The following is a 13,916-nucleotide window of genomic DNA, read 5'->3' on the forward strand; positions in this document are numbered from 1 at the left end:
TTTTATATAAAAACCTTACTGTATGTAGCAACACAATGACCCAGGATGCATTGCCCTCTGCTATTATTACAACCAACACTTGTGAAGTCAAATGAAGTCTCTATTTATTTTCGATTCCATCAAAGTCCAATAAGTGCTACAGAAAGTAGCTTATTAAATCAGACCCCTTTATTGGACACGGGGAGAGGACAAACTGTGACCGAAGGTGTATATTGAAAATAATAGTCTATGTACAGGGAAAGCATTGAAAAAAACCTTCCTCTCCAGACATGGTATTTTCCATAAGCAAAGTGAGGGGAAACTGTGTTGAACGAATGTGCAAGAATTGTTGAATATCAAAGCAAACTTGATAGCACATAACTCAGTGTATCCTGGGGGAGCAGGGAGAAGTAGGAATCAAGATGCTAGTGGAATAGAACAACACAACCAAAGTAAACCTTCAAGCTCTTACTGAATGGCTGCTATTCAGCACCTACACACAAGATGCAGAACTGTTGTGTATTTTTTACTAATTACTAGAGTAACATTCGGAAATTGCAGTGGAAAACATGACGCAAAGACAACATTTTGTAAGAAACTGCAATCTGTCAATTCTCATTGCTGTAACATTTGCACATGTCTACTCTTTGCCTGGCGTAATGTGGTATTCTTCTTTCGGGAATTGTGTATTCCATACTGTACCTTACCCCTAATCTTCTTCTGTGATCAGAAAGCCAACATCAGCCTTAAAAACCCTTCCATCCAAGCCGTCTAACTCTCCTGAGTCTCATTATATTTCAACAATTCCCAGGTTGTATAAATTGGCCTAACAGATTGTGTAATTGGTTTCTATCCCCTAAATGTTATCATAAAGTGGTATTAAGTGCTAACATTTTACTTGCTTACCTAACTTTTAGACAAAATTAATCAGGCCTCATATCATATTATAATATCTAGTGGTACAGTAGTATGGAAACAATATTGTATGGATTCGGTAACCCAGTAAGATCATGCAATCACTGATCTTTAATGTTGCAGCCGGTCTTAATGGCAAAATTCACATGAAATTAAAGTCTAGCCTAGATTCTCCAGGATCTCTAAAATTGTGGTTTATGAATTATGAAATAGAGGCCCTGCTTAAGGAGTACTGGGTGGATGATTGGCTTAGGCAGCTCCTCACAGCTGCTCCTCAATTAGTTAGTAGCTCCAACAAGGGTGTGTAGGTCTAGAAGCCTGAGAAGAATGACCCCAGAGAGATCCTGGGATGAGTTCAAGGGCACCACACTGCCCATAGTTCAAAGCCATTGGAGGTGGGCTTGCTACTGTGAGGACTTCTATCACACAGGCATCCTCAGGGGTTAAAGTCATACAAACCTGTGGAGCAGTTGGTACTAATACTAGAAAGAAGCAATCAAATGGGTCCCAATCTCTGGTTCATTTCAAGTTTTTCATCAAATGTCCTACCAATCACAATAATGTTACCGAAGTAAACAAGGCAAGTCGCCCCTTGAAAATCAGCCTCTATAATGTCCATCAATCTCTGCAGAGACCAAATGGCATGATATTGAATTTGAAAAGATCGTGACTGGTAACAAATGCTGATTTGTGCCTATTAGCAGGGTTGACCTCCACTTGCCAGTATCCACTAGGGTAGAAAACCACCTGGCATTTGACAAAGGATTAAGGGTATCATCAGTTTGGGGCAGCGGATAAGCATCTTTGAATGTGATATCATTAAGTTTTCTATAGTCCACACAAAGTCTTACCCCACTGTCTTTCTTGTTGACTATTACAACTGGTGCTGCCCATGGACTAGGGGATAGTGACACTAAAGTTGGCCATACACCTTCAGATCCGCTTACTTGGCGATGTCGCCAAGCGAGCGGATCTTCTCCCAATATCCCCACCTACGGGGCCCTGGGGCCAAACCATCGAATTATAATGACGGGTATAGGCAAAGTTGGTTCTGGGACCGCATCAGTGAGCCAATGTGGTCCCCGATCCGACTAGATTTTTTTAACCTGCCCGATCAATATCTGGCCGATTTCAGGCCAGATATCGGTTGGGCAGGCCCGTCGGGAGTCCCCATACATGGGCCGATTAGCTGCCGAATTGGTCTAAGGGACCCATATCGGCAGCTAGAATCAGCCTGTGTATGGCCACCTTAAGTCATGAGAACAAAGAACTTGAAGCTGTGTATCAAAGTCTCTTTGAAAGACTCTTTGCAGGCCCATACAAATGGGAGGGGCCTGCCTTGTGTCAATGTGATGCCAGGCACCTGTAGTACATTGTGTAAGTCATTGTCTCCAGAGCTGGAAACACATTCCTATAGCACTAACTCATTGTAGTTGGTCATTGTCTAGTTCTCTAATGTCCAAGTTCTTTCTTTCGCAGGTCAGGTACCTACAAGCAGTGGTGCTCTGGCAAGTTTGCATTGTTTGAGGGTTTCTGGAGAATCTGGTCTCAGACATGATTAAAAGGTGACATGGACCTTCTATATGAAGAGGTAGGAGGTTGCTGCACCCTACAGCTTGAATAGTACCTTTTTTAGCCCCTGCAGGCTGGAATAAGGCACTCACTTTGGGGATAGTGTGTTCTTGTGTCCTTTACATTTACTTTTGGTATAGCAAAATCACATTTCCCACATTTTATGCTACCTCAATTGGAACCCCTGTTGGACCCATCTATAGTCCTAGTAAATCTTTTATTTACAGGTAGACCTTTCAGTTCTGAGATTTCATAAAGTAAGTGGTCGATAGCCTCCATGATATAACAATTAGAGGGGCCTGTGACAGGCTGAGCAGTAGTTGGGAAGCTTCTGCCTCTTTCTACTGAGGTTCCTGACTGATTTTTTTGTAGAATTTCTAGCTCAGTTGCATATTGTATGGCATCTGATAATTTTTTAGGCTTGCACAATCTCAGCTGTGAGGGTAAATCTTTATTTACGCTATGTTTGAGACACTGGCCAAGGGTAGTCAACTGTTCATCTCTTGTATTGCATGATGGAAAGCTTTAACGGTCAGTGTATGTAGTTCACATCGAATTCTGCAACAATTTCACCTGGTTTTTGCCTTTCATTAAGGAAATGTTTCTGTTTTCTGCTCTCTCCTGCTCCCCCCCTTAGGAATGTGGATCTGAGCCAATCAGCAGGAAGCTGACTCATAGGGGGAGTTTTACTAATCCACAAACGGTCCGAAGGCGTCCGAATGTGTGCGCAATGATCGGTATTTTTGCAACTTTTTCGTCGCCGTCGCGACTTTTTCATATGTCCCACTATTTTTTCGGCGCCATCGCGACTTTTTCGGATATTTTCCGCGACTTTTTCATCGCCGTCGTGAAAAAATTGGATTGGTTTTTCCGGCATCTACTATCGCTCAATACAAAAAAATCGCGGCGGCGGCGAAAAAGTCGCGCAAAATACGATAAAGTCGCGCAAAATACGATAAAGTCGCGACGGCGACGGAAAAGTCGAAACAAATACGAAAAATCACGACGGCGATGAAAAAGTCGCAACATTTTTGGTTCCAATACGATTTTTTTCCCTTTGGGGATTCGGATTCGTGGATTAGTAAATCTGCCCCAAAGTCTTACTAACTGAGCATGCTCACTTGGTCTGGGTGTCTGTGCAGGAGTGAGGCATTATGGGAACTTTCATTACACAGCTCAGCGTTTTTTCTTCCTGTTTGGCTTCAGATCTTCTGAACAGGTGAAATATGGGGAGACTTAAGGGCACTACTGAGACAACTGAAGGTATGCCTGCAGCTTGGGATTAACTCTTTACTAGCCTTTCCTTCTCCTTTAAACTGTTCCAAAAACATGTTTATGGATCTGACCCCCAGTCCCTGACCTGTGTGATTTGGTTTTCAGGTATTAACACTAGGAAGGGGGGGGGGGGGGGGTCAAGAAATACATTGGTTTGCTGATTTCTTCCTGTTTATTATAATGCAATGCAATGCAAAAAAAAACAAAACAAAAGAGAAGTTTGTGCAAGTAATTCAGAGGATATTGCTATGTATTGTGACCACTACTGCCACCAATTTGTTACGTGCTGGGAAGCCTGGCAAGGTATGGGTTAATTTATAATGCTGCACTCTCTATTTTACTAGAACATGTAAATCAGAACCCTAAAAGAATACAAACAATGTTAAACCTCTGTGGTGCACCACGTATAACTGAGAGTTCAGGCGTATCTGATATCCAGTTTGTAATTCTTAGGTTCTTTGGAACTGGGCCCCTAACTAAGCAGGTGTGACTAAACCTAACAGGAACCAGAACTTGGGTTCTAACCTACTCTGATCAGAGAAGGGGCTTGAATAATGAACCTCCTGGTTCTTTTGAAGCAATTCCACAAATTCCCCACTGGCCCCTAGATATGCAGTAACTGGAGTGAAGGCCTACAGAAACAGGATCCTAAGGGACCTAAACTGCAAGAAAAGTAAATTCCTTTCCCGACTAACACTTACTGGCACCCTAACGGGAATCTGAAGTTGGTGCAACCTCTTCTACACTTTAATCACCTTGAATCCCAGAGAATCTCTATCTCTCTGGTACCAGATCTGTGAATGCTCTTTGCTTGCTTTATTGCCTTGGTTGCCTCTTTCCCATCTTTCCAAGCACACTTACTTGGGTTCTAACCTACTCTGATCAGAGAAGGGGCTTGAATAATGAACCTTCTGGTTCTTTTGAAGCAATTCCATAAATTCCCAACTGGCCCCTAAATATGCAGTAACTGGAGTGAAGGCCTACAGAAACAGGATCCTAAGGGACTTACTTGGGTTCTAACCTACTCTGATCAGAGAAGGGGCTTGAATAATGAACCTTCTGGTTCTTTTGAAAAATTCCATAAATTCCCAACTGGCCCCTAGATATGCAGTAACTGGAGTGAAGGCCTACAGAAACAGGATCCTAAGGGACTTACTTGGGCTCTAACCTACTCTGATCAGAGAAGGGGCTTGAATAATGAACCTTCTGGTTCTTTTGAAAAATTCCATAAATTCCCAACTGGCCCCTAGATATGCAGTAACTGGAGTGAAGGCCTACAGAAACAGGATCCTAAGGGACCTAAACTGCAAGGAAAGTAAAGTCCTTCCCCGACTAACACTTACTGGTACCCTAACGGGAATCTGAAGTTGGTGCAACCTCTTCTGCACTTTAATCACCTTGAATTCCAGGGAATCTCTATCTTTCTGATGCCAGATCTGGGAATGCTCTTTCCTTGCTTTATTGCCTTGGTTCCCTCTTTCCCATCTTTCCAAGCACACTTACATGGCATCAGCCTTACTGTTTCAGGATTGCCTATGGCTACCATCAGCAGGCTGGAGGTGACCTTTGCATGGTCCTCATTTGTCTACATAGTACAGCATGGGTTTTGCAATTTACACTAAAAGAGATAAAATGATAATGATGATAATTATTATTATTACCTTCATGTTCTTGTACTTGCATATAGTAATGCATAATAAGAGACAACCAAACTAAAACAGGAGAACGTTCAAACCAGGCTTTTGAAGAAGCAGCTATAAACTCATTTGTAAGTAATTGTGCTACAACTATTGTGTGTGGGTGGTTTATTCTTCTCCAGTTTGGATTTACCGTGTTTGCCAAGCTTTTCTTAATGATGATTTAAGTTCCTGGTTCCTCAGACTGTAGATCAGAGGGTTTAAAAAGGGGGTCAATACAGCATAAAATACTGAAGAAACTTTGTCCTCAGCATTTTGATCGTTTGCAAATGAGCGAAAGTAGTTGAAGAAAGCAGTAGTGTAAAATATAAAGACCACAGTTAGATGGGAGGAGCAGGTGGAGAAAGCTTTGGATCTCATCTGTTTTGATGGGATTTTCAGAACAGTGGTGATTATTGTAATATATGGGCAAACGGTGACTCCAAAAGGGCCCATTCCAAACACTATCAGCAAGAGAAACATAAGCAATACATTGATGATTGTGTCACTACAGGAGACTTGAAACAACTGGGGAAGATCACAAAAAAAACTTTGCAAAGCATCAGAGTTGCAAAATGTCAGTTTAGTTAAAAAACCAATGTTCAACGAGGAACATACTAATCCAAAAAACAAAATGATTGATACAAGCTGAACACAAACATTCCAGGTCATTATCTGCATGTAGTGAAGAGGGCGGCAGATAGCAATGTATCTGTCACAGGACATCACTGCCAGCAGAAACACCTCAGATGTACAGAAAAAAAAGAAGAAGAAGACCTGAGTTATACAATCTCTCACTAAAATGACTTTTTTTCGTGTGAGTAAATCAAAGAGCATTCTTGGGACAGTGACTGAGGAGTAACTCATATCCAGACATGCCAGGGTTCCAAGGAAGAAGTACATGGGGGTGTGAAGATGGGAATCAGTGAAGATCAGGAGAAGGATGAGAAGGTTCCCAGTCAGAGTTATAAGATAGATGAGGAGAAACACCAGGAATAGAGGAAGCTGAAGACTTGGAAGATCAGACAGACCAGCGAGAACCAACACATACACTGTTGTTTGGTTTTCCATTTCACTTTGATGTTGCCTATAAAAATAACCATTCCATACACCATGATCATACATTTAAAGAAGGAAAATAGAGAACAATGCAACATCACCCCAGTTAACAAGCACACACACCGTGTAGAAATCTTGTGTTTCTTTATTGTAAAACTTCTAGGATGAATGTAGTTGTGCATGTAATGTGGTACTCTCTAGTGCAGGTAATGTGTTACAAGTGAGGTGGACTGGGGAATGTGTGAGCATTATTAGAGCATTGACCGTAGTATTGGATGCGGCATGTATTTACTGGACCCAATTCTTTGTAAATGAATCCAAGTGACCTTGTAAAATACATATGAGTTTGGGAATTTCTAGACTCTAGATCAGGGGTCCCCAACCTTTCTTACTCGTGAGCCACAGCCAAATGTAAAAAGACTTGGAGAGCAACACAAGCACCATAAAAGTTCATGGAGGTGCCAAATAAGGGCTGTGATTGGCCTCTATGCACCCTATCAGCTTACAGGGGCTTTATTTGGTAGTAAATCTTGTTATTATTCAACCAAAACTTGCCCCCAAGTCAGGAATTCAAAAATAACTCCCTAGTTTGGGGGCACTGAGAGCAACATCCAAGGGGTTGGGGAGCAACATGTTGCCCCTGAGCCACTGGTTGGGGATCACTGCTCTAGATCATAAGTCTGAGCACTATGATTTAATGCTAATAAAAAAACATTCAAAGGAGACAAAAAATGGAAATTACTGGCAAATGTTCAGGAAACCCCACTGAAAACTTTCATCTTTTGATCCATGCCAGTGTTAGTTCTTTATTAATCTTGCCAAGTAGCCTGGCCCCGGCTCCTTGGCTACAAGTGTGCACTGTAATTGTTTGTCTCCCAGGTATTCCTTGCCTGGGCAGTCACACACAGTTCTACCTGACACAAAAGAATAGTTACATTGCATCCCAAGTCCATGCAGGGAGATAAAAAATATGGCGGTGTGGGGCTTTCCAGCCAAGTACCCTGGACTAATTCATAATTTAAAAAGTGGTTTAATGACTAACCAATCTCTTAGGGGGAAGAGCACAATATTTGAGACAGAAGGAAAGGGGATTTACAATCAGTAAAGGAAAGATTTTTTCTCTGTGTGTTCATAAGGACAAAATCTCCACCAACGTAGGTAATAAGAAAGGATCTGTTCAACATATAGATGGTGGCATTGGTTACTTTTGTCTATAGCAATCCAGTGATCCTTTCATTTTTTTCCCTTCCAAAAACAGTCTTGGTTTGGACTCACTCTATTCCTGACAGTACTTCTTAGAAATGTGAGATTATCCATAAATATGTTCATTGAAAAACTATTAATGGGGAATATAGAAGCATATTCTATGTACTCAGCTTCGTAACTCATTAAAATACCACTCAAACAACATGGAAAAAAATGAAAACCTGTTGTGTCCCTCAGTTTATGAAGAAGAGAACAAGACACAGTAATTATTGATAAAAACCTTAATACTGTATATGTAGCAACTAAATGACCAGGGAAGCATTGCTGAGCTCTATTATTTTACAACTTGGGTTTTTATGAAATCAAATCAAGTCTCTAGTGATGTTTTATCTAGTGATGAGCGAATCTGTCCCGTTTCGCCCGCAACTATTCTTTCGTTGCACGGCTATTCTTTTGTCACCCACGGCTTTTCTTTTGTCGCCCGCGGCTATTCTTTTGTCGCCCGCGGCTTTTCTTTTGTCGCCCGCGGCTATTCTTTCATTGCACGGCTATTCTTTTGTCGTCCGCGGCTATTCTTTTGTCGTCCGCGGCTATTATTTTGTCGTCCATGGCTATTCTTTTGACGCGACAATTTTTGGAAGTGAGGCGAATTTTTCCACGGAGAATTTTTGATCCGTTTCGCGAAACAATCCACCAATGGCGAAACGCGGAAATTCGCCGCAAATCCATGCCTGGCGAAACATTTCGCCCATCACTAGTTTTATCCCATCAAAGTTCAATAAACACTGCAGAAACCGATTAAAACTTATACTCTTATTAAATACACTTCTTAAAAACGGTGACAATAGGTGTATATGCAAAATAATATTCTATGTACAGGGAAAACAGTGCAATAAAAACCTTCCTACCCAGACTTGGTACTTTCCATAAGCAAAGTGATGGAAACTGTGTAGATATATAATAAATAGACTTAGCAAGGGTTGATGCCACTTTGAAACTTGAGTGAATGTGCAAGAATCGTTAAAAAAAAAAAAAGCAAGCAAGCTTGAAGGCACATACTCAGCGTATACTGGTGGAACATGATGAAGTTGGACTCAAGATGCCAAAGGAATAACACTTTCAACCAAAGCTCACACTGAATAGATACTATTCAACATACTCACGAGATGACTGTTGTGTCTTCCAACTGATTTAGAGAGTAACGATTGGACATTGCAGTGCTAACCATGACATCTTGGCACAAAGACAACATTTCATAGGAAATTGCAATCCTAGTCAAACCCTTTTTATCTAAACCTTCTAACTCTCCTGAGTCTCATTACATTTCAACTATTCCCAGGTCATATACAGTATATTGGCCTAACAGATTTTGTAATTGTGCTCTATACACTACTGTATATAAAATAGTAATATGGTACTAAATGCAACTAAATGGGTTGAAACAAAATCATAAGGAAACTCAGTAAGATCAAATTGTGATCTTGCCACCAGTCTTAATGGGAAAACTCATCTGAGTTCATAGCTGAGGCAGAATTCACAGCTGATATTATGGTGAATACAGGGCCTCTGGTTGTGTCAGGAAGTCTTTATAAAACATAGCTGGATATTAAATGCCAAATATATCTATTTTTTCACAGGAATAGCAAATTGTAGTACATATGTAGAATCTTACCCCCAGGATAGGTGGGTCCAGGTGCTCATGCCCCAGACCTTCAGCTTAGGGAGCCATACAGGAGTACACAAAGGAAAAAACAGCAGGCAGGCACTTCTGGTATCCAAAAGGTCATATTTTATTTAATCCATAAAAAACAAACAATTAGCCTTACGCGTTTCGTACCTAGGGGTACTTAATCATAGTCTTTGACCTTTTATGAATACTATTAGATGCTTCCTATGTTTTTTTTTACGTATTTTTGGATACCAGAAGTGCCTGCCTGCTGTTTTTTCCTTTGTATAGCTGGATATTAATCAGGTGATGCCCTAGCTGTAGGGCTTAACAAGAAAATACAAAAGTATTAGGAAAAATGTGAGCCATTGAGAAGGGCTTTATGACCCTAACCCAACCATATGGTGGGCATAGGGTAGTTGGAATGTGGGGGAAGGGAAAAGGTGGCCATACACTGTAAGATTTGCTTGTTTGGCGAGGTCGCCAAGCAAGTGGATCTTCTCCCCATGTGCCTACCTATGGGTGGGCGATATCAGGCTAATTCGATTATTTGTCCCTAGGGCTAAATGATCTAATTAAGATGGCAGGCATAGGCACCATCCGATCGGGGAGCACATCAACGAGCCGATGCGGACCCCAATTCCAACAGAAAAATCAGACTAGCCCTATTGAGATAAGGCCAAGTCGGTTGGGGAGGCTTGTTGGTGGCGCCCATACACAGACAGATAAGCTGCCGAATTGATCTAAAGGATATATATAACTGATATAAGCAGCTGAACAAGCATGGGTGGTTCATGCTTGTTCATGTCAGACGAGTACGACCTTGGTTTTATATTGTATGATGAGCCAGGCTATAACTGATCGGTTGTCTTCCAAGTGTAGCTAAAATGAAAGTCCCAGAGTTTTCTGACTGACATTGAGATGTACTGTAGCTCTTCTGTAGCGATAGTTCCTATTGGATCTCTAGCCATCCCTGATATACATTAAAAGACCCATCATGAGATTGGGACGCTTGAACATGTCACCTTACTTTCATTCGGGATCATATAATTAATCAATATTTTTTATGTTTTCAAAATGACTAATCATGAACATGGTGGAAGTGTGTACGAGCTGTACATAAGGGATGACATTTACCGATTACAGGCATGGTTCCACCATTAGCAACCATTAAAATGGCATGGAAAGTTTCTAGAGGGTTAAGGGTTTCTAGAGTTAAGGTGGCCATACACGTGAAGATCCGCTCGCCTGGCGAGGTTGCAAAGCGAGTGGATCTTCTCCCCTCCTACGGGTGGGCAATATCGGGAGAATTTAGGCTAATTCGGTATAACCCTAACCCTGGGGCCAAATGATCGAATTATAACGACAGTAATAGGCACAGTCGGTTCGAGGACTGCATAAACGAGCCGATGCGGTCCCCGATGTGACTGAATTTTTTAACCTGCCCGATCGATATCTGGCCGATTTCAGGATTGTATGTTCTTTTGTGCTTTACATTACCTTTTGATATGGCCAAATCATAATGTCAGACCCATCTACAGTCCTTGTAAATCTTTTATTTACTGATAGACCTTTCATTTCCGAGACATCCTGGCATAAGTGGTCAATACGCTCCATGATATCCCAATAAGAGGGGCCTGTGACAGGCTGAACTGCAGTTGGGAAGCTTTCGCCTCTTCCTGCTATGGTTTTTTTGCAGACTTTCTAGCTTAGTTTCATACTTTATGGCATCTGATCATGTTTTTGGTTGGGATAATCTCGGCTGCATGCTTGCATTCTTTTATTCACTCTGCCCGAGGCTAGTAAATTGTGCACCTCTTGTGTTGTATGAGGGAAAGCAGTAACGGCCAGTGTCTGTAGTTCATATCCAAACTCTGCAACCATTTTACCTGGTTCTTGACTTTATTAAGAAAATGTTGATGATCCCAAGTCAGATGATCCCCAAGTCAGGTTCAAAAACTTGCTTTAAAGTAGCCTATAGCACAGGCCTAGGGAACCTATGGCTCGGGAGCCAGATGAGGCTCTTTTGATGGCTGCATCTTGCTCACTGCCAAATCTTTAATAAAAAAAATAATGGGGGTGTGTGGCCTGCACTCAGCAGATAGAAGACATGTTCTAAGCCTTAGAACACGTCTTCTATCCGCCGAAGGCAGACCATGCCCTCTTCCTTGCATCCGGCATCCTTGGGACCCACCCTACCTTGCCCCTGCGCTCGGCAGATAGAAGACGTGTTCTAAGGCTTAGAACACGTCTTCTATCTGCTGAGCACAGGCCACGTCCTCCTCTGCATCGCATCCAGCACCCTTGGCACCCACCCTACCTTGCAGGGGTGGGCCAAGCCGACCGGGCGCCCTAGGCAACCCGATCGACCAACTCCGCCCACCTCCCTGCGGTGCAATTAGATCGGTCATTGCCTCCGCCGCTAATGACAAGTGGCGGAGGCAATGACAAAGTAGCACTAGGGGTAGGCAGGAGAGGCTCCTGCCTGGCGCCCATCGATGGTTGCGCCCTAGGCAGCTGCCTCTTCTGCCTTCCCCTAGTTCCGGCCCTGCTACCTTGTCCCACAGCGTCCTTGGCCAAACATATTGTATGGCTCTCATGGAATTACATTTTAAAATATGTGGTGTTTATGGCTCTCTCAGCCAAAAAGATTCCCGACCCCTGGCCTAAGGTTCCCAACCCCTGCTATAGCAGCTGGTAGTTGCCTTTTATTTTTGCATTAAAGCCTTGGTGGCATTCCCTTGTAGTACCTGTAGGTTTATCCCAGCCATTAATAGTAGCAGTGAGCTTAAACTATTCAAGCCATTCTGTCCCACCCCTAATAACACCATCCAATGGGTCAGGCCTAAACATTGGTTTATGGATCTAACCCCCAGTCCTTGCAGAGCTGAAAGTGGATTGGTTTTCAGGTATTACCACCGGGGAGTCAAGGCCTACAATGGTTTGTTGCTTTTCTGCCTATATATATATATATATAATACAATGCAAAATTTAATGTAATTAAGTAATGGTGAAGCTAATTCTCTGTAATGGAACCACTGCTGCCACCAACTTGTACCAAATCAGTTACCTTGCTGGGTAGCTTGGCAAGGTATGGGTTGCGTTAAAAGCTTGGTACTAGAACATGTAAATTAGAACCATAAAAGAACAAACACAGTAAATATAAAAAAAACACTTTAGAATGGAACCACCTTGCTTATAATCTCAGTACAGGGTTCCGTTAGGGTTCCGTTGACCCAGGCTTTCTCACTTGTAGGAGGAGGAGGACACACTAGAAATCATCCTCTATTCAAGGTGATCTATCCTAAACGGATGAAATTGTTTTACATAGGGGTACATTTATCAAATCATGAGTTTGAATCCCGAATGGGAAAAATTCGGATTAAATACGATAATTTCTGAACATCGCAAATATCATGAAAATGCTTACGAAAAAATCATATTAGTCCTGATAATATTGTATTGGCGATCCGAAAGTCATGTAATTTTAGTACTGAACGATCGTAAATGGCGGGAAAACCTTTCCAACTTTAATCCTTCAGTGCATGGTTTTGGAAGCCTCCCATAGGGCTCAATGGCACTCTGCAGCTCCAACCCGGCCCAAGGAAAGCCTCCCATAGGGCTCAATGGCACTCTGCAGCTCCAACCCGGCCCAAGGAAAGCCTCCCATAGGGCTCAATGGCACTCTGCAGCTCCAACCCGACCCAAGGAAAGTCTCCCATAGGGCTCAATGGCACTCTGCAGCTCCAACCCGGCCCAAGGAAAGTCTCCCACAGGGCTCAATGGCACTCTGCAGCTCCAACCCGGCCCAAGGAAAGTCTCCCATAGGGCTCAATGGCACTCTGCAGCTCCAACCCGACCCACGGAAAGTCTCCCATAGGGCTCAATGGCACTCTGCAGCTCCAACCTGGCCCAGGGAAAGTCTCCCATAGGGCTCAATGGCACTCTGCAGCTCCAACCCGGCCCAAGGAAAGTCTCCCATAGGGCTCAATGGCACTCTGCAGCTCCAACCCGGCCCAAGGAAAGTCTCCCATAGGGCTCAATGGCACTCTGCAGCTCCAACCCGGCCCAAGGAAAGTCTCCCATAGGGCTCAATGGCACTCTGCAGCTCCAACCTGGCCCAAGGAAAGTCTCCCATAGGGCTCAATGGCATTCTGCAGCTCCAACCCGGCCCAAGGAAAGTCTCCCATAGGGCTCAATGGCACTCTGCAGCTCCAACCCGGCCCAAGGAAAGTCTCCCATAGGGCTCAATGGCACTCTGCAGCTCCAACCTGGCCCAAGGAAAGTCTCCCATAGGGCTCAATGGCACTTTGCAGCTCCAACCCGGCCCAAGAAAACTTTCCCATAGGGCTCAATGGCACTCTGCAGCTCCAACCCGGCCCAAGGAAAGTCCCCATAGGGCTCAATGGCACTTTGCAGCTCCAAACCGGCCCAAGGAAAGTCACCATACCGAACTTTGAATGAATCAAAAACTTTCGTACTCGGTGCGACAATGCAAATTTTTTTATATTGTCGCACAAATATTGTCGCAAAGTTAGAAAAAGTTGCGCAAAGGTACGAAACTGTCG

The 13,916-nt window shown here is 43.1% G+C and overlaps 1 protein-coding gene across 1 annotated transcript; it reads right to left on the reverse strand.

Moving 5' to 3' along the window:
• Positions 1-1,390: 1,390 nt before the first annotated feature.
• Positions 1,391-6,488, reverse strand: or5b12 (olfactory receptor family 5 subfamily B member 12). The gene is made up of 2 exons (XM_031893825.1): positions 5,853-6,488; positions 1,391-1,519 (listed from the first exon to the last, which is right to left on the reverse strand). The coding sequence occupies exons 1-2, from the start codon at positions 6,486-6,488 to the stop codon at positions 1,391-1,393; spliced, it is 765 nt and encodes a 254-aa protein (XP_031749685.1).
• Between the last annotated feature and the right edge of the window lie 7,428 nt (positions 6,489-13,916).

Source organism: Xenopus tropicalis, chromosome 9 (assembly GCF_000004195.4).
Source record: "Xenopus tropicalis strain Nigerian chromosome 9, UCB_Xtro_10.0, whole genome shotgun sequence".
NCBI lineage: Eukaryota > Metazoa > Chordata > Amphibia > Anura > Pipidae > Xenopus > Xenopus tropicalis.